This window comes from Mus musculus, chromosome 3 (assembly GCF_000001635.26).
Source record: "Mus musculus strain C57BL/6J chromosome 3, GRCm38.p6 C57BL/6J".
Classification (NCBI taxonomy): domain Eukaryota; kingdom Metazoa; phylum Chordata; class Mammalia; order Rodentia; family Muridae; genus Mus; species Mus musculus.
Genome location: NC_000069.6, coordinates 86,419,157 through 86,446,225, shown reverse-complemented (window position 1 = coordinate 86,446,225; position 27,069 = coordinate 86,419,157). Strand labels below are relative to the sequence as shown.

The window sequence follows — 27,069 nt, the reverse complement described above, 5'->3', positions numbered from 1 at the left end:
CTATGAAAAAAAATATTCAGCTCCCACTATGTACCACGTACATCAAAGGACTATCCTAATTTACTCAGTACTTGGTATGAAAATGATTTCATCAAATATGTAGCATTAAAGGACCACAAAACACAGTGACCTTTGTTGACACAAATGCACGCATATACAGAGGAGCTAGGGGGTAGGAGACCAACGCCTTGGGCCCATTCAAGTCATTTCATGACCATTATCTCATACAGCATCAACTGGAGTGGGATTGAAAAAGAAAGAAACAAACATGGTTCCTATCATGAAGCCAGTATATTTTACCCTCAAAGTGTTGATTCTCAATGCCTGGAACCAAATGTTATATACCTCCTCTATGTTACTCAACATTGGTAAACAATATTGTTAGTGGTCGCTGAACTTTTTAAGTCAAATATCAAAAAAAGTCAGAATTTTTTGGAAAAGTTCCAAATTAGATTTTCTATCTGTGAGATACATGTTAAATATAAAATCTCTAAAAATTTATTTCAGATTCTAGTGAAGTGAATAACAAATTTATCTAACAAATTCACTGTAAAGTGAGTAAGGATAAACAATTCTCTTTATTTGAAAGAACTAGTATCAAAAATGATCGATAAAGATACCTATTATAGATTTTCTGTTTCTATGAGTTAAATACACAGTAGAAACGTAAGCTTAATTCAGTTCTTCACTTAGCCTCAATCACATTAAAGCCACCAGCAGAGGGTGAGGTCCCTCTCCAGGTTCCCCTTTACCTTACTGCAGAGCTCCCCCAGGCTCCATGCTTGTCTGTGAGGAGGTTGATAATTTTCTGGATTAACTGAGTTGCGGTCACATGGTCTCGATATTTAGCTGCTCTTATCAAATGATCACACATCTTCTCCTCTTCTCTTTTGTCTGCAGAGTATTGAGCACACAATGACTGGAATAGGGGGAAAAAAGAGAAAGATTTATTAATTAACTATAAAAATGTGGGTATATTTTTTCTTTTGGGGGAGAGTACAAGTGTGGCAGGCTGGACCTGAGAGGAAAGGGAAGTGAGCTGATCCTGGTGTATTGTGTGAAGATTCCAAACAATCAATAAAAATAGTATATCGGAAAAATATGTGGGTGAAAAATCTAAGTGTATCATGAAACAATTTTTAGAATGTAGCAAGTCAACCAAAACTTTAATGCTCATTTTATAACATTCATTAAACATTGATTAATTTAGCTTACTAAAGTCAATAATGAGATGTATTCAGATGTTGTAAACAGTTAAACAGAGATTTTTATCAGTGATAAACTGCCAGGCATGTGAAAGCTGAGCCCTGGATTAAGCCAGAATGAACTGGGGTTGTAGAAGTCTTTAGACCAAGTAGAACAAACACTGCTATGAAAATAATTTGGAGACATTATTTGCACTAGATAACTATGATGAGTTTTGACTACATTCAAATGTCCTGAAATTTTTTAAACAGAATACTAAGTGAGCAATTCACATGTTAAAACAATCATGACAGCCCCTTGAGACAAGATAACTAAGGAAAAGGGGCAAGTTATGAGATCACTACACAACCAGGATTAGACGCTTTAGTTTTGGTTTTCTGTTTGGTGGTGGTTGGTGTTGCATTTGTTTCTTTGTTTTATTCTTCTCTCATATATCACATCTTGCTCCCACTCCCCACACCCACTCCCACTCCTCCTGAGCCCCTATCCACTCCTCCTTTTCTCTTCAGAAAAGGGCAGGCCTCCCATGGATATCAACCAAAGATGGCATATCAAGTTGCCTTAAGTCTAGGAACCTCCCCTCACATTAAGGCTGTACAAGGCAACCCAGTAGGATTAATTGGGTCCCAAAAGCATGCAAAAGAGACAGGGAAGTCCCTGCTCCTACTCTGAGGAGTCACAGGAGTAGACCAAGCTATACAACTGTAACATATATGCAGAGGACCTAGGTTTGACCCATGCAGGCTCCCTGGGTGACAGTTCAGACTCTGTGAGCAGGTGTTTTGTTTTTGTTTTGCTTTAAGCTTAAAATAGTAAACACAGCAACTTCTCAAAACTTTGAAAAAGAAAAAAAAATGGTTTTTTAAACTATACATATAGAATGAACCTGTAGCAAAAGAATCATCTGTGAGATTAAAAATGTATAATTAAGTCACATTGCCAAAATACAAAGACTTCATGTTCTCCAGGTGATGGTATGTATGTCAAACTTCAGAAAGTACTGTATTAGATAGAAAATTTCCAAAGCATCTCAGGATTCTTTAGCAGTAACTGAGCACACGTCTAGTCCCCAAATGATTACTATCCTTTGGAGTTCTGCCACTTCTGGCATCACATTTAAGATGCTTTGTGATCATCATCAAAAGCATGGTTACTGACACAAACTAGGGGTCTAAAAACCCACACCCTTAACGTAAAATATATGCACACATGCATGCATAGGAACAAACACCCTTGTGGGAAGTAGCCTGCATTTGATGGGCAGATACACTGCTATTTTATACATAACACGCACATTGTGGTTACCCGTCTCTCCTATTGTATGGACAGTAAGATTCTGGATAAGCTATGGTTACATGCAACTCCCACAGCACCAGCAACAAAGAAGGGTCCTGATCGTCCTAAACCACTTGGTTAATGATCACATTACAGCCACAAATTAGCCTGAGTCATCCAATGTAATTATTGTATGAGGTAGAAAGTTCAGAGTTTGGGTAGATAGTTTCCTACTCCCTCACAGTATACAGAAGAACAAATGCAAACCTCTAGAAGCATTGAATATTCACAATCCGACAGGGCAAGGGATGGGAGGGCCTGAAGATGAAGCCAACTCAAATACTAAGGCAAACCCAGAAAAAAAAAAAGTAGTGTTTATTCGAAATGGAGTCAAAATCTTAGGGAACACAGGGCAGGAGGGGCTGGGGAGAAATAACTAACATTAAGGATGTTTGAAAGCCATATGAAAACTATTATAAGATTTTATATGTGTGTGTGGTGTGTGTGTGTGTGGGAGGTCAGTATATACTTGGTATATACAACTTGGAGTTAACTCCCCAAAGCCATAAAGAACCAAAACAAAAAAACAAACAAACAAAAAAAAATCCACGAACAGGTGAGGTTTTAGCCATGCATGGGTTGTCTAGAGACCTTCAAACAACACAAGCTACTGAACTTAATATTAAGGCCCATTCTTAAAGACACTGCCTCACATGGCATAGAGAAATCAAGTTATACTGAGGAGAAAGCTTCCTTCCTGCTCTTGACCTTTCACAGTAACAAAAGCTGTGATGTGTGCTCCTAGGAGGTAAAAGCCATCAACAGTCTTACTGATCTGAATTACAATAAAGTCCAGCATGATGGGACATATTCAGTTGTGCAACAGAGTCACAAATGTTACTGGGGTAAGTACCATTCATTTTCTGACTGGATTTAAGGCCTGCACCAGAGAAGGTAATACATGCCGAATAATGTAAGTCTGGCCTAGAAACCATGGTTGGGTGAGCTCACAGACCCCAGGGGTGAATCTATTCCTATTATTCTGCTAAAGGGATTAGTGAAATGGCCCTCTAAATTCATATTTCTGTACTTAGAGCAATCCAGGCCTTAGATCTCAGAGAAGTTCCTTTGTTCAATGGAGAGTGGTTAATGTAGAAACTTACAACTGATCAAAGTGCTGATAATAAGTGTTAGTGTAGTGCTCAGTCACAAATCATATCATACCCACCTCATCCCAAGGCTTGGGACCATTAGCAGAAAGAAGGTGGAAACACAGTAAGTCAGGAGGACCAGCGGGAAGCAGTGTCATTGGGAGACAATAGGACCACTGCACTCATAGACTCAGCAGTTGGGTTGGCTGAACCAAGACTTGCACAAGACCAAGGAATTCAACAGTCTATCAGGGACTGGGGAGGGCTCATAACCCTGAAACACTGACAGTTGACAGCTTTTGGTATGTTAAAGATGTTTCACCAAGTAGGAAGATGATTTGCAAGTAAATTACCCCGCACCTGTGAGCATATAAGCAGCACAAAATGGACTCCATGAGCTATTGAGAGGGAGGGAAGGACAGAGAGAGAGAGAGAGAGAGAGAGAGAGAGAGAGAGAGAGAGAACAAATGAATCTGGGAGCAGGTGGAGATTAGGGGTAAATCAGTAGGGAGAAATGAAGGATGAGTATGATCAAAATACATTTTAAGAAATGGAGTGGTCGGAGGGTGGATGGAGGTGGGAAATGGAATATGGAGTGTAAAAAATAAATTAATTTAAAAAAGAAATTCTCAAAGAATTAATAAAATATTATATTCACTATGAATCAAAACCAGATTACTCCATCACCTAGCTAGTGTTTCTTGACAGTACTGGCCAATTCCTTTGTCTGTCTGTCCCCCCTCTTCAGTTTTAACTTCCTCTTTAGGTTTAAACTAGCTAAATGAAAGGATTTTATTAATTCCAACAATCTATCAGTGAAGACCATGTGACTGTGGAATACTTAGCCTCTACATCACCCCTCACAGAAGAAGGAGCAGATGAAGGGGTAGCATGTCCCAGGGCACTGTTCTCAAGGCTCAGCAGCTATGGCTACCTGGGCAAGGCTGTGTCCCTCAGCATCTTGCCCCACTGGGACTAATTCACAAGGCTGAACCTTTCCCTGAGGATTTGCAGACAGCCAGTGGTTACTAGAAGAGGGAAAGACATTTTCTTCTGTGGTTTTATGATTGGAAAGATGTCAATGCTTCTATAAACAATCCTCATGGAAGCTGATGTGGGATCAGTTGGGAAAAAGAAAAAAAATGAAAGATTCTGGGCAGTTGGGACAGGGAATGGAGGTTGTCCTAGACATGTCCTCAGTACAAGCTCAAAGAGACGCTTTCATTTCATTTTATCTTGGGTAGAATTTCCTACTTCATATCACTCTACTTTTTGACTTTCAGTGTCATATAAACCAGCTATTAATATCACAACATGAATACAACAATATCTAAATGGAAAAACAAATAATTATCTTGGGAACAGAATATTCAATTTTATTAAACTACTGATAAAAAGTTTAAATGTGTTCCGGTAAAATAAAATAAATAATAAAAAAACAATAAAAGCAAATTATGTTATATTATGTAAGTGCCAATGTAGTGAATATAAGACTCACTAGGGACTAGGTTAAAGCAACTCAAGTGCTGGTTCACACTTCATATGTTGGTTAGAGGACTGTGACAAAAAAGCCACAGGACACAACACTTCTGTAAGGTTTGATTTGAACAAACAGAAAGAAAAATATTTTTTAATGTATCTGGACAGCAGCTTAAGTGAAGAATATTATTCTGTTGAAGCAAAATGTCACCTGATAGTGACATTTTCAGAGATTCTGGCAAGAACTAAGAAGCTAGATAAAGGAAGAGTATAGATGATACAGAAGTCTCTCTATACCTTATGCCCTGTATTGCTTACTACAGCCACAGTATGCCTTTTTCTAACTTTACCTGATGAGTGGAGACTCAAATTATTGGTGGAAATTAGAAAACAATCAATGGACCCTGTACTCCCATGAAGCATTGCATATTTCCATACTAAACCATACTGAATGTGCCCTTACTTGCAGCAAGAAACTACCAAGGAGACTATTTCTGCCTTTTATAAATAGGTGAACAATAAACATTTGCTAGCCTATCAAAGTTTGCTGAAAAGACATTTCTAAAAACAAGGGCTCAAGGTAAGCTAAATAGTAAAATGGCTTAAAGTGTTCTTTAATGGATCTTCCTTTACAATTTAAAAAGCAACTTTTCATATCTGACATAAAATCCATACATATAAATCACATTAAAGGACCATTCTTTCTTGATTATCAATCTCTGTCTCCTTGTAGAACATTACAGTCACATTTGACCTTAAACCATGATAAAAGGAAACCAAATAAGAATGTTTCTAAAAGATATAATGATCTTGTCTCTGTTCATAAAAATATCTGAATGGTATAAATTGAAGATGCTCTCATCAAATACTAATAATAATTTCTGTTCTTCAGTCAGATACATATGGGGAATACTTAAGTGGCAAACATAGTTGGGGGAGGGGAGAACACAGGCATCTGTGTTGGAAGGTTGAATGGAGGTACCCCAGAGACACTACCCTAAAGTTGAGCTGACACTGGAAATTAGAGCATGAGAAGTACAGGGCGACTCTAAAATTGTCCTTCAGTATTATTATAGGTGGAACACTTCACTACACATCACCTCTGGACTTAAGTGTCATATAAACTATAGAATGCAACATCACAACTATAGTACAAAAGTATCCAAATGTAAAAACTAAAGATATGGTCTTGAAAGCTAAATAATTCAATTTCCATTTGATGACAAAGAAACTTCACATTTCTTACAGTGAGATTAATAAAGAAAGTAAAATAAACATGCTTCTTAGAATTTATTTATTTATAGTAAATAAGTAAAATTCTAACTGAACAGGAAAACAATTTAGAATGGCCACTTACAATGTAAGTTCCTAGGCTGGCTCACTAAATCAGTAGTCCTCAACCTTCCTAGAGCTGCAGCCCTTTAATTCAGTTCTTTATGTTGTGGTGACCTCAACCATAAAATTATTATTATTATTTTTTGTTTTGTTTTGTTTTTCGAGACAGGGTTTCTCTGTGCAGCCCTGGCTGTCCTGGAACTCACTTTGTAGACCAGGCTGGCCTCGAACTCAGAAATCCGCCTGCCTCTGCCTCCCGAGTGCTGGGATTAAAGGCGTGTGCCACCACGCCCGGCTCATAAAATTATTTTGTTACTACTTCATAACTGTAATTTTGCTGCCGTTATGAATTGCAGTGTAAATATCTGATATTCAGAACATCTGACATGCAATTCCCAAAGGGGCCATGACCCACAGGTTGAGAACCACTGCTCTAATTGAAGAAATAGGTAATACTAAATTTAAATTTTTTATGTGGACTTCATGATTCTATCCTATTTCAATATTTGCTCTTTGCATGGAAGTTCAGAAATAAGTAGCCTGAAAATGAAATCGCTTACTCTGGTTTCCTCCCAGAACTGAACTCACGTTCTCCTCTCTTGCTACATTAGTGTCTTCCTTCATGGCTCTATTATGAAATAATTGTATATTTACCAAAGTTTTCTCAAATGCTCCATTCAAAGGATACATTTCCAATATCATCTGCTATCATCAATTAGGTCTATCTTTCAAGTTTTTAGAGCTGATCTAACAATTAATTCAAAATTTGAGCCCATATTACTACCATAAAGCTCATCTTTACTTATACAGTAATCGTCCAATATCAAACCAACAGAGTTGAACAAACCATGTTATTATACTAGGAAGCTTTTCTATATTCAGTAACAGGTAACCTCAGTTTTTCTCAGATAATTGCCCATTTATTCGACTTTAGAAAACCCTCTAATAACTCATCAATCCACTCACCTAGATTTCTATTAGTTTGAATAAAAAAAACTAAAAATAATCTAGATGGTTAGTTATGAACAACCATTGGATTATTTTCTACATGAAATATTTTATAGTATATATACATTTATATACTCTACTCTCAACCCCAAAAGTACTTGATTGCCAAGGAAACTTAAAGATTGTTTTGTTTTGGGGTGCTAAGACTAAACTCGTGCTAGACAAGCATTACTGCTGGGTCCACCTGCAGCCAAAGACCACATTTTATTTCCTAGAACATATAGCCTGAAATTCAGCTATGTCACATACTACCTTTATATCTCTCTGTATATAATATTCTAGACATTACACCTTACTTCCAAAATATCTCCTTGGAATCTTAAAGGGACAAGAAAAACCACTGCGTTTCTTCAAAAACTTGTCCACTGGAAGCTAGCTGAGGCCAAACAGTTAAGGGTGCTAGTAGTCATCAGGCCAGGATTAGATCCCAGGACACATGTGGAAGAAGAAGGTAACAAACTCTTGCAGGCCGTCTTCTAACTATGCCACCCACCTCCTTTCGCATATACAAATAAATTAATTTAAAAAGTCTATTCGGAAGGCAAGAAAATGAAGGTCAAGTTATTAGAGAAGAAGTTATGCTGAGAAAGACCTGGAAATGCAGATGCTTTTGAATCTTAAGCTTATTGACTAAGATGGAAGAATATCTTTTTTAAAAGCTCCTTTTCAACATAATTGAAAATTAAGACTCTCAGAATAATTTACAGATAAATGAAATAGCCTTAAAGAAAATTGCAAAAAAACCCCCATAAAATCAGTTATATCAGGACTTAAAGGAAAACTTAAAGCCTTAAATATATTAGAAAAGTAGAGAATGGGAATATGAGATATAAATGTTATTAGAAGTAAATTACCTACACTTTTCTGAAAGATAATAAGGAAGAGATGCAATTATTTAAAACTCTACAAAAAATTTTATAAGAAAAACTCAGTAAAAGTACATGATGGTTCTCAAACAACAACTGTGATGTCATTGTAATATAAGGCTAGAATGTGCAAGAAAAAGAAAAACATCTATAAATTATTAATATAAAAAACAGAGTGCCAGGACTATGGCCAAACCTGTGATCCCAGCCCTGTAGACACAGAAGCTGGGGATGGTGGCAGTGCTGGGGCCAGCTGGGACCCATAGTGAGTTGCAGACCAGTTGGAGCTATTAAAGACCCCAACTGGATAACAAGAACAATAAACATAGGTGCAACATGTCAACACAGTCTACACAGAAATAAAAAACAATTCTTACATTAAACATTAAAGGGGAAGAAAGAAGAGAAGACTGGAAGAGAACTGAGATCTTGGCCTGTGTTAAAACAGAACAGAATTCTAACTTAACTGTGAAGAAAGATGTCTCACAAACATTCCCTTTAACTTCAAGAAACTCACCTAAGAATGTCAAAATTACAAGGTTTCAAGCATTGGGTTTCTAGAATAGCATGTTTTATTTGATACATGGTAGCGAATTCAACAAATTATAAAACATTTAAATTTTTAAAATCAAACTGTCTGAAAATATAAAAGAAGTCTTTTCATAATTGAATGTTTATATTTTAAATATTAAAAAGCATATTTGCCGGACAGGATCCTTCCGGTTTCCATCTGCACATGGGGCTGATCCTGTGCCACAGTGCTCCATACCCAAAAAACATACTTGCCTTTAGACAGAAAACAGACCAATGATATGGGAAATAAAAGAACAGCTTGGGGCTGTTTTTTCCTACACTTGGTAGGTTTACAATATTTCATTCCATGTCAGAATACACAGTTTTACCTTCTTCATTTTGTTTGAAGTGCTACACATGAATTACTGAAATTTTAATTAGGAAATCAAGGCTTCTGCCAAATAGTTTTAAGAGTGTGACTTCTCAATTGTCTCAAAACCACTTCTACTATAAATTTACTGGAAACTATTGGAAACGAAAACCACGTAAAGTTCAACAAATAAAGAAGTTTCTCAATATTTCACTTTGGAGGTCTTTGTGCTTTACCTCAGATTTAAAGTCTCATCTTAAAAAAAAATTAATGCCGTCTACCTGAAACCTGAGACTCCTGAAAAAGACTAAGAAAAATGAAAGCTTCAAACCTCAACAGCAAACAAAAGTCAGCCAATGATACTGTGTGACAGCCACCTTTAATTCTAAAGTGATTTCTCTGTCATGCAACGCCTCAAAGTATTGATTTCTCTCAGCAGGAAAAAGTCTAAGCCAATGAAACAGATATAGCACCATCCCCCATTCCCAGCCCACCCCATAATAGCATTCAAGGTTAAAACAGGGAGGACACTTATCAAGGTATCTCTCCCATTTCTTCTTCTTTTAATGGACTAGGTGCAATGTGTTCTGGGGCCTTATCTCTACAAACTGCAGTCCCCAATAATATTAAATGATTTAAAGATTAACACAGGTTTGAACCCTTTAAGTTTCTCATAATAAAAGCTGGCTTTTAAATGCCTTAGAAAATATTTGTAAAAACAAGTCAACAACAAGCATACTGCAGTTTGCACATACAGGTATACACTAATGTATATCCAATGTGTACAGCTAATGCACACACAATAGCGATTCATTATTTTATTCCTTACTAGAGTACCTATTAATATTTTTAAACTACCAATTCTTAGATTAATTTTCAAACACTATACAAGAAGGTAAGATAGTTCCATTAACAATGCTGACAATACAACATGTGACTACCTGGTAAATTAAATAAAAGGTATCTTGGTATATGTAGTCAATAAAACTGACAGAATTTAAACAATAAATAAATCTGAATTCAAAAACTTCTTAAATATCATACTGTGATTTTAAAACATACAGAACAGTAGTCATTTATTTAGCTTAATAAGGTCTCATGGTTAAATAAGTAAATATATTTACAACTGCAAATGGGTAACTCATAGCTAAATGCAAAAAAAAAGTAGTTCAAAAAAACAGAATTGAAAATAATTGGTTCATCTTTATTAATAACCACAGTTAAATCAATACTTAAAATCACAACATCTACAGTCCAAAAGCTTGAGTTCAAATCTTAGATCTGAAGTCTTCATAACTGGACAGGTTATATGAAATTCTGTGTCTCAGCTACTTCATCTAAAACAGTAGGTAAAACACGGAGGTTTTTTTCCTGGAGGACTAAATAACATAAAATGAAGAGAGTGCTGTCTGCACGGAGTAACAGCTTCTCAGGCGAGCAGCCCTTTCTCCCACCTCCTGAGTGCAACTGAGTAAACAGTAACAGCTTTACAATAGAGATATAATAGAGATAAAAATATCTGCACCAAAATTTCTCAGAGAGACATACATGCTGTATATAAGGATATGAAAAAAACCTTATGATAAACAAGTATTCATTAAGAAGCAAGGACTCAAGATGGAAAAATAAAGCATAACCTAATAAAACAGTGGGCGTGGGCAGAGCCAAGCATGGAGAATAAGACATCGGTTCATGCTAGAACCCCAGCACTCTGGAGGCCAACCTGGCCTACACAGTAGGTTTCAGGCCAGTACAGTCTGTATGGCTAGATCCTGTCTCAAACACTCAGCCTGTCAAACAGCAGCCAGAGCTCTCCCCTTCAAAATACATGCATGTGTTTTCCACTAGTTCAATAAATATGTTAACCATTTCCTCCATAAAGGAAATATTCCTCAAAAGTTTGAATAAATTATTTAATGTATGAAATGTTAACAGAATTTGTGTATCTATCTACAAACTGTTATAATGCTATATGTTCTCCGGTTCTTATTGACATGCATTAATAATAGCCATTTCCACTGGGGGAGATTGAATCTGAAAGCTGTTTTATTTGCATTTCCCTGATGGGTATGGATACTGAACATTTTTCCATATGTTTAGGAAGAAAGGAGGGATCTTCATACACTGATGGTAGAAATGAAAATTGGTGCAGTCACTATGGAAATCAGTATAGAATTTTCTCATAAAACTAAAAATAGAACTGGAATATGAACCATTTATCTTGCTCTTGGGCATATAAAAAAAGGAACTCTAAATGTGCATGGCAGAGATTCTTATACACGTCTGTATACTGCTGCAGTATTCCCAGTACCTAAGATGTTGAATGGGCCAAGATGTCTATCAACAGATAGACAAAGAAAATGGGGCATAAATGCATGATAGAGTTTTATTCAGCCATAAACAAAAACAAAATTATGTCATGTGAAAGAAAATGGATGCAATGGAGACCAAATAAATGAAGTGACTTAACCAAGAAGATAAATATCAGGTGTTTTCTTCTCATTTGTGGATCTTAAATTTTATATAAATATAAAATCATGCATGCATATATGATATGAAGGGACAAGTTTTGCTGGAGGGCTGGATATGAATCGAGAGGAAGGAGAAAAAGGCAGGTGACTATGGTCTTGGTATATGATACATTTGTATGAAAATATCTTTATTAAACTTATGCTTTTGAAGCCTATGTCAAACAACTGTTTTGACAAATTTACATAACTAAAATATTACATTAAAAAGATAACATGCTTTTAAAATAATCTGACATTACCAATGTTAAAAGTTTACAATTTGAAAACATAGGGAGGTTTACTAGTTGATATTTTTCCTGTCTTTTAAAATTAATAATTATGTTTTTTCATGAAATACATTCTGATCATGGATTTTTCTCCCTCATTTTCTCCCAATCTCCCCACCCTGCCAACTTCGTGCCTTCTTTCTCTCTCTCTTAAGAAAACAAATAGGCCAATAAAAAACACAAAACACACACACACATACACACAAAGAAATGCATACAACAAGCACACATATGCAACTCATAAACCATACAATCAGGAATACTATACAAGTAAAAGATCATTCAGGTGCAAATGCCTAAACAATGTAGGAAGAGACAAAATGTGAAACAGGGTTTCATAATATAGGCTTGGCTGAACAGGAACTCATGATGTTGACGCTGGCCTTGAACTCATAAAGTCCCTACTGCCTTAATCTCCCAAATACTGGGACTAGATCACATTTACACAGTTCTTTTTTCAGCCCCAATAGTGGCTTGTTTTTTCATAGAGTTCTAAAAATGATGGCTTGTTATAATATACATATTTGTACACTATACAAACATATACATAACCTGTTCAACAGCTACTCAGAGAAGATCAAAACTAGAAAATGAGAGCTCCAACATGAACGTTTCCCAAGAGGCTAAAACATAAAGTGAAACAACTTAACAGACACCCTGCACTATACATACCTGACTTTGAAAATGAACTGAGAGATACTGAGTCTCTAGTTATGCACAAAGCCGTACAGCACCTGTAAAATAATGCCCAAGGCTGCCCTCTGACCTCTACATACATATGAATGTGCACGCACATGTACAGGTGGGCCTTCATTTATATGTATACAGGTGAACATAAATGTACACAGAGATGGGGAAGGCTGGGAGGGAATGCATGTATGTATATATGTATGTATGTATGTATATATGTATGTATGTGTATTCAGAAGAACAAGAGAACGAAGACCAAAGTGTGGACACTTTGCCCCTTCTTAGAATTGGGAACAAAACACCCATGGAAGGAGTTAAGAGACAAAATTTGGAAGTGTGACGAAAGGATGGACCATCTAGTGATTGCCATATCCAGAGATCCATCCCATGATAAGCTTCCAAATGCTGACACCATTGCATACACTAGCAAGATTTTGCTGAAAGGACCCAGATATAGCTGTCTCTTGTGAGGCTATGCCAGGGTCTAGCAAACACAGAAGTGGATGCTCACACTCAGCTATTGAATGGATCACAGGGTCTCCAATGGAAGAGCTAGAGAAAGCACCCAAGGAACTAAAGGGAACTGCAACCCTATAGGTGGAAAAACAATATGAACTAACCAGTACCCCGGAGCTCTTGACTCTAGCTGCATATGTATCAAAAGATGGCCTAGTCGGCCATCACTGGAAAGAGAGGCCCATTGGACTTGCAAACTTTATATGCCCCAGTACAGGGGAACGCCAGGGCCAAAAAGGGGGAGTGGGTGGGTAGGGGAGTGGGTATGGGGGACTTTTGGTATAGCATTGGAAATGTAAATGAGCTAAATACCTAATAAAAAATGGAAAAAAAAAGAAAAATAATTAGTACAAAAAAAAAAAAAAAAAAGAACCTACACTTAGCCTTAGAGCTGACCAAGAAAATGTCTGGGCTGAGAAATATGAGAGTCCCAAGCCAGTGTCTATATATGAGCGTGGCATGTGAATTCTCAGAGATGCAATATATCTCTCCTAGCACTGTTCTGTTAATCTCTGTCTGTGTTCTGATGCTCTTCTGTGGTTACTATACCTACAAAAGGAAGATGCAAAGCCTACGTCCATGCCTTAGGCAATATCGAGGAATTTGCTGGGAACAGCCACCTATATGACAATAAGAGTTCTGACACTACTCTTCCCAGGAGCTATCTAGATGGAAGCTCTACAGAGGTACCACAGCTCCTAACTGGCAGTGGGACATGTGAGTACAGCTTGAATACAACAAGGATTACTCAATACAATGTCGTACCAAGAAACATAATCCATTTATAAATCCCATTTATTTCTCACACAATAGTAAAGGATACACATTTTCATTATTAGCCTAAACTAAAAAGGAATTTCTACTGTTTAGTAAATGTCAGACCCAAGTTTACCTTTATATGACTGAAAGTCAGAGCTGTGCTGAAGTACAACATAGTGCCATGTGGTCTTATTGGTTTGGTAAATAAACTACTCTAATTAAGAAACTTAAAAGAAAAACACCTAAGATAAGTATATCTCTCCTGTAGGAGGACCAGCAGTCTTAAATAATCCCGACCCCTGAGATCTTTCAAACACTGGACCACCAAACAGAGAGCATATACCAGCTGATATGAGGTCCCCAACACACATACAGTAGAGGACTTTCGGGTCTGTGTTCATACAGAGATGATGCACCTAACCCTCAAGACTGGAGGCCCCAGGAAGTTTAGAGGTCAGGTTGGGTAGGGAGTGGGAACATCCACGTGAAGACAGGGTGGGGTGGGGAGGAGGTGTGGGATGTGGAACAGTTGGAGGGTGGATGGAGAGGGGCAGGGAATGGAATATGGAGTGTAAAAAATTAATTACAAGTAAAATTAAATTAAAAAAAAATAAATAAAGGCTTTCTAGATTTCAATGAAAATGAAGGCACAAACTTATACCCAAACTTATGAGGCACAATGAAATCCGAGTTAAGAGGAAAATTCACAGCACTGAGTGCCTTCATAAAGAAATTGGAGAGATCCTAAACTAGCAACTTAATAGCACCCCTGAAAGCTACAGAACAAAATGAAGCAAACTCACCAAAAAAGAGTAGAGAGCAAGAAAGAGTCAAACTCAGGACTGAAAACAGAAACCGAAAATTCAGGACTGAATTAAAAACAAAGAGAGCATACAAAGAATCAACAAAACTAAGAGCTGATTCTTCGCAAAAATCAAGAAGATAGATAAACCTCTAGCCAAACTAACTAAAGTATACAGAGAAAGTATCCAAATCAACAAAAAGGGAGACATAACAAAAAATGAGGAAATTTAAAAAATCATCAGATCTTACTACAAAATCCTGCATTGACAAAACTGAAAAATCTAGACAAAACGGATGATTTTCTAGACAGATACCACATACCAAAGTTAAATCAAGATCATGTAAACTGTCTAAATGATCCCATAAGCCTCAAGGAAATAGAAGCAGTCACTAAAAACCTCCCAACCAAAAAATGCCCAGGAACAATGATTTTAGTGCAGAATTCTACAAGACCATCAAAGAAGAACTAATACCATTACTCCTCAAACTATTCCATAAAAAAGAAACAGAACGAACACTATCTAACGCATACTATGAAGCCACAGTTACTCTAATACCTAAACCACACAAGGACACAATAAAGTAAGAGAACTCCAGACCAGTTTCACTTATGAATATTAATGCAAAAATACTCAATAAAATTCTTACAAACTGAATCCAAGAACACATCAAAAACATCATTAACCAAGACCAAGGAGTCTTCGTCACAAGGATGCAGGGATGGTTCAATATATGAAAATATATCAACATAATCCTATATAAACAAACTCAAAGGAAGAAAATCATTGGAGTCTTTTATTTTTCAGTGTATTGAATCTGGCTTTTTTTTCTCTTTAGTCTTACACTGCTTTCAAGCTCCTCTCTTAGGTAGGTACCTTTAGTGTCTGTAGATTCTTTTATTAGCCTCATTTCCCTCGACAGCCTTTGACACTGATGTCATATCCTTCCCTTTGCATTAACTTTCTCACCTGATGTTTTGTTAGTCTGCCCTTAAGTTCTCATGGTTCTCCATTTTTTATTCCTTTGGTCAAAAGTATAGGTCTCTATAAAGCATGATAAAAGAAGGATGTCAACGTGTTTTCTTCTCCCCCCCCCCCCCCCGTGGCAAAGGCAAAGGCAAGAGTGAAAGGCCTAAGCAGCCTAACAGCATTTAAGGAAGACGGCCAGAAACCAGAAGAAGATAGCTAACAAAGGCGTAAATAGATCACAGTGCAACATATTTTCAAAAGGTCATTTGCCAGAGAGGAAAAATACTGCTATCGTACTAAATGATAGCCTTATTTAAAATACGGGACACTACATTGTGTAGTCAAGGATTATATAAATTACAAATGACATCAAGTAAAAAAAAAATTAAAAGACTATTTCAATATAATGTACTACACATAGCAAACTGCCTGCTTTACACGTAAGGAAGGGCCACCTGAAGTAGAGGTTTGTAATTCTCAGGAAGCAGGTATCAAAGTGAAGCTCAGGAAAAACCAGCACACCATCTAAGGATCTTTTTCACATTAAGAATCCCATTAGAAAGAAAACACTAAAAGGTAATTGAATTTCCCTCAGTTATCTTCATCTCTGTCAGCCCCTGCTACACTAACTCACTCTCTGGAGCAGAGATAACTCAATTCTGTCCAGCAAGCATATGTTATGAATCTCCAAAGCAAACTTGTCTAAATCATTCCGCTCCTCCATCAAGGCTGCCTGTGGATATGAACTCTGACAGAAAGCAAACAAATTTATTTTTATCTTTTCAATAATTCACTTCTTCACGCTATGATGGAAGAAATCAGGAGATAAATATATGCTATGAGGTTACTGCTGTTAAAAAGTCAGCTGAAATACTATACTTGACTTAAATTTAAAAGTCTTACTGACTCATTCTTAAGGACTAAGACAATGGTATCAATGGATTGTAGAATTGGCAAATTACCTGAAATTTAAATTTCTAAAATTATTATATTTAATGGTTTGAAAATTTAAAAAATACCTCAAATTAGTTGATACTTATACAGCTTACAATACAATTTCAATTATTTTACCTCAGAATAACGTTATTTACTTGAATTGCCTTATATGTAATAGAAATGAAACACTAGAAAACTCATTGTTAAAAAAATTAATAAATACTAGCTCTTAGAAGGAAATGTTTTCCTGGTCTTCAAGCCACTCTATTACATTTATTATTGGTATTTACTACAAGAATATTAAAAATAAACTGCAAAAAGTATGAGAAATCCTCCCAATAAATCTTTTTATTTAAGCTGAAACCTACTAAGACCAAGACTAGTCGGAACACATAAAAATTCCAATTAAATAATAAATGAACATGATTGTTTGTCTTTAGTATGGGCTGAATTTCCCAAATCCAGACTCATACGTAGTTTTGATATTTAAAGAATAAAAGTCATAATAATAATAATCAGTAACAAAATTTAGTGTTTGTTTTAATCACATCATATAATCTTATTCTACAATATATCATGTAACAAGAATTTTGGTTTGTTAAAAAAAATAGAAATGTTAAGAGAATATGTTTTCATTTTAATCCCAGCTGTGGGTTATGTGGCTCCTCCAGATTGTCCACACACCTGATTGTGATCTGCCTCATGCTCTAGCAGGGACGTGATTTTGCCAGCCACAGATAAGGTTCTGCAATTGTGTGATGTTTGGATTCTGGGGACTTTTCAGAGAGTATACTGATGCTAGAGTCCTGAGAAGTGGGACGGTTGTTGGCTGGTAGTAAGGTATTGGTTAGTGGTTGGCTGCGGTTGGCTGCTGTTGGTCTGTTAAGTAATCGTGTGCAAAGAAGAAACAACAAAGAAATAAGTTATATATCCTGATGATGAAGATCAAACTTGCCCCAAGGAACTTGATATTCCTAATCATCAGAAAGTAGTGTAATGATAATGTCACCCCATCTACTCTACCTTTTTTCTTCTGTCAAGTGATAGGAGGATAAAAGGGTAGAAAAATGGTGAAGAGTGGAATAAAAAAGAACCTACAAAGGAGTAAAAGTCCAACTACAATATCATTCATTCAAGTTTGATTATATCTACATTTAAAAAATTAAAACAGATCCGGGCAGTGGTGGCACATGCCTTTAATCCCAGCACTTGGGAAGCAGAGGCAGAAGGATTTCTGAGTTCGAGGCCAGCCTGGTCTACAGAGTGAGTTCCAGGACAGCCAGGACTACACAGAGAAACCCTGTCTCGAAAAAACAAAAACAAAACAAAAAACAAAACAAAAAAAAACAAAAAAACAAAAACAAAAAACAACCAACCAACCAACAAACAAACAAAAAAAAACCCAGTTAATTCAACAAATGTTATCCAGTGTTCTCCATATAAGACGGGAAGTGTATTTTCTGAATTATGTTCTCAAACTGTGTTTCTTCTTTAACATTCTAATACCTTCTCTCAAAATTAAAAAAAAAATCTCGAAATATATACTCAAGCAGGAGTTTTCAAATTTCTTAAAATGTGCTAGTTTTATTTTGTACTATTTCCTATTCTATAATTTTCACATATAATCAGCACTTGTTTGATTAAAGAACTAAAACTATACTTTGAAACCTACCAATCATGAAGTTCTGAAAATTATTATAACCTTTTTCTTTGTACTAAGAGATTGGCGAAAGGGTTCTACTATGACTTTTGGGTTTTTATAAAACTGAACAAAACCAACTGGATATATCTAGGAGGTATAATGCAGAGTTTCCACAAGTGTAATCATTTATTAAACAATTATTTGCTGAGTGCGTAACATGAAAAACAATGTTTTGTCACTATAGACAGGCAGCAGAGTTCTTATTCTCATAAAGCACACAATCAAGATGGAAACAAATAGGTAAGTAAGCGAGGTGTTACAAATGGCTGCATTAGTAAGTAACATAAGACACTGCAAGCTTGGTTTATATTTGGGAGATTGGTTGGTAGAGAAGACACAGCAAAGAAGGCTTTCATGTAAAATTAGCAAAAGGAAAAGAACAAAGATGAGAGGGGAGAAGAGATGAACAAGGGCTGTGACTGGAGGATGAAGATATCAGTGCTGGACAAAAACGGGACGGGGGGTGGTGCACAGGTGCTGGCCAGGGTGGGTGGGAGTCAAGAGCAGGAACTAAGAACACAGAAAAGGGATAGGCTGGTCCCTGAGAGGTCTGCAGAACCTAAGGTTCACAATGACCGTTCTGACTTTTTACATAAAAGCAGTGACACAATGACGAAGAAAAAACAACCAAACCAAATACAAAGTTATTTCAGGGGATTTGGACCATTTATGTAGGGGTTAAAGTTACAAAAAAAAAAAAAGGCAGTATGCAAAACACATATTTGAATGCAAAATCAAAATCATTTGAAGGAAGTCAAGTAAAAGAAACCTAGTGATGGCTAACATCTGTAAACAAGCAGTGGAAGACCTCTGCTCAGCAGGGAGAAAGCAGACAACAGATGGCAGGGGAAGGCAGTTACAGAAGAATCCCAACATGGACATGCTATCCAGACATTTCAGGTGCAGATAAAGAGAGGCACTTTGTGCATACAGGTCTCAAGCTGTGGAGAGCAGTACAAGTTAGAAATAAAATTCTGGGAGGTTGAGATAAAAAATGTGTGCCAATAGCAGAACGGGTCTTCAAAAATGCTAGTTAAAAGTACTGTTTATCTTAAAATCATTTTTTAAAAAGGCTTAAGATTATTCCCTTATAAGAATAGTATTTTAGTCCAGCTCTTAATTACAGTATTAAACACAAGTCAAAATGATCTACCTAATCGTACCCTTTTCAATTATTCTATATATACTATATCCCTGTGAATTACTTTGAGTCCAAACTAGGCATTGAAAAATGAATGCTTTCCTCTATACCAATCTATCCTCTTGTACCAATATGTTGAGAGAAAGTGCAGACTCATTAATTAGAAGAAAAAGAGACCATCCTTCGTTAGCTTCATTTTAAGTCTCTGCTTAGTTCAATGATCCAGCTCAAATGGCTGAAGGATATTGTACTTCAAACTAAGTCTCCAGTTTCCTTTAATTGAGAACTAAATATTTTCCAAGTAGCTCTCACACAAATATACCTTGCAATGGAGAAGGAGAGCTACAGGAAGATACTTGCCTAAGCAGGACACGGTGCTCAGCTCAACCCCAGGATCATGGCAAAGAACCAAAACAATGTGCAATAAAAATGTGAAATTCTTAGTTGTGAGTCTGTGACATAACTCTGGTATTAATTTGAGAATATAAAGAGAGATATCAATGATGACACAAACAGGCCCTTCTATGGCTAAAACACGGCTGCCACGCATACAAAACATAGTGAACACAGCAATACAGAAAAGTCTATGCAAGGAGTTTAAGTTTTTAAGCAAAATGCAACTTTTAAGAATTGCATTTAAAAACAGCATTCTTAGATATACCAAAGAAAAGTATCAAATTTGGTTTAAAAAAAAAAAAAAAAAGAGCATTCCCTTCAATACAGTAAGAAATTAGTAGTTGTGCGTAGCACTTTAAAAGTCTACCCAGAATAAGCTGGGCACAGTGGCACATTTCTTTAATCCCAGCACTCAGGAGGAAGAGGCAAGAGGATCTCTGTGAGTTCAAGACAGTCTGGTCTACAGAGTGAGTTCCAGGAGGACCAGCACTACATAGTAAGACCTTGTTTCAAATAAATAAATAAATAAATAAAAATTTTTGTTGAAATAATAATAGTTAGACTGTTGTGGATAACCCTGGGGCTAATTATATTTGATGTTAATTCTGTTCTCCTATGAGGGGTTCTGAACGAGGAATGAGTCAGCACTCAAGTGATTTCCTGTAAACCTGCAAAGAGAAAATGGAAGAGGGAGAGGATGCAGAGGAGGAGGAGGAAGAAAAGCAGAGCAGAAGCACATGGCCTGGGGAACTGCAAGTTCTAAAGAGGTCTCATAGATGTGAAAGATGGTAGTGTAGATCTGCCCAATCTGGGCGCACCGCGTGCAGTCATATTAACTGTGTTGTGTTTTCATTGTCCAGGCATACGTGGGAGGAGATTTACTGCAACATTAGACCACCACAGTGCCAAAGCATTATTTGTAAAGTGTAACAAATAACACTGAAAACAGGGGCACAGGAAGTAAGGTCTCCGGTAGATAGCAGGGCTGACCGGCCTGGGAAAGAGACTGAAGTGTGCAACCACCGGGTATGCAGTGCAGTGGTGCATCACCATAGGCAGAGAGTTGACATAAGGTACAAATTGAAGACAGCCCAGAAGCTATATCTTTTTTTTCTTTTTTAGATATTTTCTTTATATACATTTCAAATGCTATCCCGAAAGTTCCCTATACCCTGCCCTCTCACCCCACTCCGGTGCTTCCCCTACCCAGACACTCCCACTTCTTGGCCCTGGCTTTCCCCTGTACTTGGGCATATAAAGTTTGCAATACCAAGGGGCCTCTCTTCCCACTGATGGCCGACTAGGCTATCTTCTGCTACATATGCAGCTAGTGACACGAGCTCTGGGGGGTACTGGTTAGTTCATATTGTTGTTCCTCCTATAGGGTTGCAGACCACCAGAAGCTATATCTTGATGGCTTACCTACAACATCATTTAAATTCTTTTAAACATTCCAATGTATCTAAGAATTTGAACTTCAAATTGAGTTATTTAAGAAAAACAAAATTAAAAGGGTAATTTTACAACAAGATGAACAATGCTATAATATATTACATTACTAGAATACTAAGAAAATAGAATGTCTGTGTTTTTACTGCAAAACAGTGATAAGCAAGTGAGGTAATATGTACTAATAAGATTGAATTAGCTATCCCCACAGATACATTCTAAATTTAATATACATCCCTTGTCTTGTCTGTGGATTAAAATACATGAATAAGCTACTTTTACGCCACATACAGTGAGTTTAATTTTGATAAACAAATACTATGCACTCACATGACTTAAGAGGCAGTGATAGAAATGGTGACCTCTGAGTCAATATTATTTCACTACTTTAAAAGATGTATGTTACATATACTGTTCTAACTCTTAAACAGTATGAGCACCCACAGGCATACATATGTTAAGACATTTTCGTAACCTGTTTAACTTTCTTCTGTAGTTGGATATAAAATATCAACTACAAGATCTATTGTTGTGTGTGTTATATGTATATACATTCATGCATACACAGATGAATATACACACACACACACATATATACACACACACACACAGACACACACACATACATATTCATCTGTGTATGCGTGTGCATGCACCTACTTTCATATGGAAGCCAGAGGTTAACTTTGCAAGTCTTCCTTAATTGTTCCTGACACAATTTCTCAATAAACCGAGAACTTCCCACAGTTCTGCTATGCTCTCTGGCCAGTGAGTTCTGAAGTCTGCCTATCTCTGCCTTTCCAGCATCAGGATTACTGAAACTCACCACAGAGCCACCAGCCAGGTTTTATATATCAGTGGTAGGGATCATATCTCAAGTACCCATTTGTGCAGCAGCCTCCCCAGACCCTCTGCTGAGTTCTTACTTGATATTTTATTCTTTGTGGCATTAACTTCTGAATAATCTCTAAATTTAAAAACTGTCACCCATTAATTCACTGAGGATAAAGTTTTTAATGAACTGTTGGGACTGTGTTTTTAAAATCTCTTCTTGGGTGGACAAGATAGCTCAGAGGTTAAAGTTGTTTGTCACCAAGTTTGATGGTGTGAGTTCGATCGCTAGAACCTGCACAGTGAAGAGGAAAACTCCCGATGGTCGTCCTCTGACCCTTATATATTATGTATGCACCATGATAATGTGTCCCTTACACACTCAGACACACAAAATAAATTAATTTATCATAAAAAGGAAACTAGGAAAGGGGATAGCATTTAAATGAAGAAAATAATTTTAAAAATTTAAAAAAAAAAAGAAAAAAGAAAAACATCCACTCAGAGATGCTATGTTTCCTGTATTAAATCATTCCCTTGTCATGACAAGTAGTAACTTTTAACAATGTCTAGACAAATTAAAAAGCGATGCTGCATTGGCTGGCTTCCACAAATGTCATCATGTCTCATGATTACAGAGAAAACTAAAACTTAGCCCAAATTTCGGAGACTAAAAGGGGGCTAGGCTCATGTTTATCTCCTTTTTTCAGCCTCTGATGGATAAAGCCAAACAAAACAGAGAATCAAATTTGCTTCTTCTGACCAAATAATAATTTCCCAGGGTAATTGCAAAGTATTACATACAGCTGAATTAGTACATGGCACTGTACCTCAAGCTATTTCCTAAAGTTCTGAGCCAAAGCATTGCATCTCCATTGAAAAAACCTCCCATCCTGCCTTTTCCTATGTATGATAGGTGACCAGAGGAAGGTGTTAGTAAAAGCAAAGATGCCTGACTCACCAGCTCCTTCCTAGCTGCACCATGTAGCTGACATGTGGAAACCACTACACTAGGGATTAAAGAACTCACAAGGAGATGAAAGTGTGCAGGTAACTAATGCAAACCACAGACAAGAACCTGTTTACCCATGGAAGCTCAGAAGAGTATGAATTACATCCAATGGGATGAAGAAGAGTCATGTTGAAAGAACAGAAATATTGTCTGTCAAAATCTGAAATAAAAGTTTCTTTCCCACTGATTTAATGATTTAAATCAGATGAAAACTTTTATAGTCACATAGGGAACTTTCAACAGCTCAGACATTTCCTGTACTCTTAAATTACTTTCATATGATTTCCAACACGCAAATCAGTTATAAGAACTTGCAATATTAAAACAAGGAAGAAATAATCACTTTTTTTTACTAAATTCAAATGTCAAACTAAGATGTGGAAGTCAGCCACATAAGAGTCATGTGCTCACCCTATAGGTGGAACAACATTATGAACTAACCAGTACCCCGGAACTCTTGACTCTAGCTGCATATGTATCAAAAGATGGCCTAGTCGGCCATCACTGGAAAGAGAGGCCTATTGGACTTGCAAACTTTATATGCCCCAGTACAGGAGAACGCCAGGGCCAAAAAGGGGGAGTGGGTGGGTAGGGGAGTGGGGGTGGGTGGGTATGAAGGACTTTTGGTATAGCATTGGAAATGGAAATGAACTAAATACCTAATAAAAAATGGAAAAAAAAAGAGTCATGTGCTCATAAACAGAACAAATATTACTTATTATTTTATAAATACCAATGAAGCAACTACAAACACAAAATCTACTCCATAATCTTAAATCTGATAGAATTCCCTAAGAATGGGTCATGTTATCCATTAACAAACTTTTTTTATTGGTTATTTTATTTATTTACATTTCAAATGTTATCCCACTTCCCAGTTTCCCCTCCACAAACTCCCAGTCCCTACTTCTATGAGGGTGCTTTCTTACCCACCCACCCACTCCCACCTCAGCACCCTAGCATCCCCTACTCTGGGTCATCAAGCCTCCACAGGACCAAGGGACTCCCCTTCCACTGATGGGAGTTAAGGCCATCCTCTACTACATATCCAGCTGGAGCCATGGGTCCACCCATGTGTACTCTTCGGGTGCTGGTTTAGTCCCTGGGAGCTTTGGGGGTCTGGTGGTTGATATTGCTGTTCTTCCTATGGGGTCGCAAACCCCTTCAGTTCCTTCAGTCCTTCCCCTAACTCCTCCATTGGGGTGTCTGCACTCAGTCCAATGGTTGGCTGACTGCATCCACATCTGTATTGGTCAGGCTCTGGCATTATTTTGCATGGGCTAATAAGCTGATCAAAACAACAGGCAATAAAAGATTAGAAGCTACCAGGCAGTAGTGGGGCACGCCTTTGATCCCAGCACTTGGGAGGCAGAGGCAAGTGGATTTCTAAGTTCCAGGCCAGCCTGGTCTACAGAGTGAGATCCAGGACAGCCAGGGCTAAATATACAGAGAAACCATATCTCAAAAAACTGCAGAAAAAAAAAAGATTAGAAGCTGAGTGAAAAGCATATTCCAATGAAGATGCTATCACTTCACCTCCTGCTACAATGTCAGTAAATTATAAGGACTATACACATATACAGACTGTATTGCACTGTAGTAGATCTGTAAACCAACACCTTAACACAATACAAAGACTGAAGTGGCAAATCAGATATGAAGTTTTTAATTAAATTGCTTAAAATATGCAAACAACAACACAACACAAATCCATTGGTCAGATCAGAATCTCAATTAAGAACATAGAATATTAATTAGCTTACAGTATCCAAAAAAAAATCCATAAGTAAAGATTACTTTGTTGGCTTTTGTGTTGTTTTTTTTTTTTTACAAAGAATGTTCCCTCAAAACATCTAAAGACATACATAGCTAAATGATCATAGTTTATTCCAAAGAACTACATTACCTAGGAATACAAGTATTTTCTGCAGTAATGAAGAAGGGATACTGAGGTACAGACATGATCTCCTTTGAAAACAAGTACAAGCTCTGTGTTATCAACACTTTCTAGAAAAGTTGTAATAGAAATCAGTCCCCATTTAAATATAATTCAGTTATGTTTTCCAAATAAAGTAAAATAGAAAATTAGATGTAAGATTTATTCATTCTATTGAAAATTGTTAATGTCTATTGTAGTAAGATTCATTAATATAATGGCAATTATCCCAAATTACATGGCTTCAAAATCTTATAGTTTTATTATTCTTACACCTACAAAGAGACAATCCGGGAGTCTGGAGTCTTCTATCTTTAATAACCTAGTCAGATTGTCTAAGAGGAAAAAATAATCTTCAACCACTTATAAATTACTATACAATGTCATTTTGGATATTTACTTATCTGACATAAGATCCATACTTAAATTGACATATAAGATTAATATTTTATATTATTATTTAATATAGAATAGGGAAATAAACCACTCTCACTATATAGCTGACAAACCCAGGCTATAAAATGGTACTCTAAAAGAGTTAAAAATATGTGGGTGTCTCACATTTTACGCATGAGGAAACACAATGAACGGAAAAGGCCAACAACTTTTCAGCACCTGAAAATGCTAATTTAATTACTGAAAAGAAATCATGCAGAGAAGCTCACTGCAGAACATAATTTACAAAGCATAGAGGAAGTTATATAAAAGTATGAAGAAAATTTTAGTACCTAGTATAGTTATAAACCCAGACTTCTAGAATGCATGGATAATATTTGATCAGAAAAAGCCTGCATAAAAATAGTGGCAGTCCAATAACACCATATTAAAAATATATTTAAACAAACAAACAAGATGTGTTAATATTCTAATATGTTGAAATGTGCATGCAAAGTTGAAACATAAAAATAGTAATATTCATCTTTAAATTGTCATTAAACATAAATACAATATAGTATGTTTGGCTAAATAAATATGCTCTAGGTCCTGTTAGAAAATGTAGCTGGAGTTAAAGGTATGGGTCAATAGGCAAAGATCTGAGATTGTATTTAAAGGACCCACTTAAAGCTTTGTGCAGCAATATTACACCAACACTTCTGGAAGTAAGGGGGAAAGAGGCAGCAGACCAGATCCCTAGACCTCACTAGCAAGCAGCTTGGTTGGATTGAGGAGCTCCAGGGTTCAAGGAGAGACTCTTGCTTCAAAACTAGGATAGAATGCAATCAAGGAAGACACCGACATCAACCTCTGAGCTTTATTAACAATGGGCACGCAAGGGCAGATATACCCACAATACATACACACAGAGTTAATAAAGTATTTCTAATATAAGTATTTCACTTAAAAGGAATTATGAGTTTATTAATTCAAGCAAATAAATTTACCACACAATATGCAGATCTGCAGAAGCTAATAAGAAGTGAGTTCTAGAGCATAATAAATGAAATTCAAAGCAGAATTGTTTAAAAGAACATCATGAATCTCTTACTGAAACAAATTTTAACTTAAATTGGCTCTGAAAAATAAAATCATTAAGGGATAATTTTTATTACATCTGGATTACAGATGTGTATAATTTATGCAAACTGAAACTGCAGAAACAACAAATTTTTAGTAAAACTTAGTATTGAAATGTATACATTCATAATATACCCTATTTATAAGATAATGTCCAATGTTGAACATGACATAATTTTTAATACACTTTCTGTCTACAGCTTCAAAAACTCTTTAAAACAAAGTTGAAATATGTACCTACTGATGATCTATGACTTTAATGGAACATTAATACAAAAGGAAAAGATTTCACTGAAATCAAAAAAAGCAAAGAACAAAGGGATGCACTCCTCAGACATTATTGATAATAGGTAAATCATATCAGCCTCTTTACTATTACAGGCTCTGTAAATAAATATATAACAGAATCTCTGT

General features: G+C 36.5%; 1 protein-coding gene across 9 annotated transcripts in view; it reads right to left on the bottom strand.

The window, feature by feature from the left end:
- Lrba (LPS-responsive beige-like anchor) overlaps positions 1 to 27,069 on the bottom strand; it is a 559,239-nt gene that overhangs the window by 336,469 nt on the left and 195,701 nt on the right. For all 9 annotated transcript variants that reach the window (XM_006502347.4, XM_006502349.4, XM_006502350.4 and 6 more), the window contains exon 37: positions 753 to 919. In XM_006502347.4, coding sequence (XP_006502410.1) covers positions 753 to 919 — 167 coding nt within the window. The remainder of the gene's footprint in view (positions 1 to 752; positions 920 to 27,069) is intronic.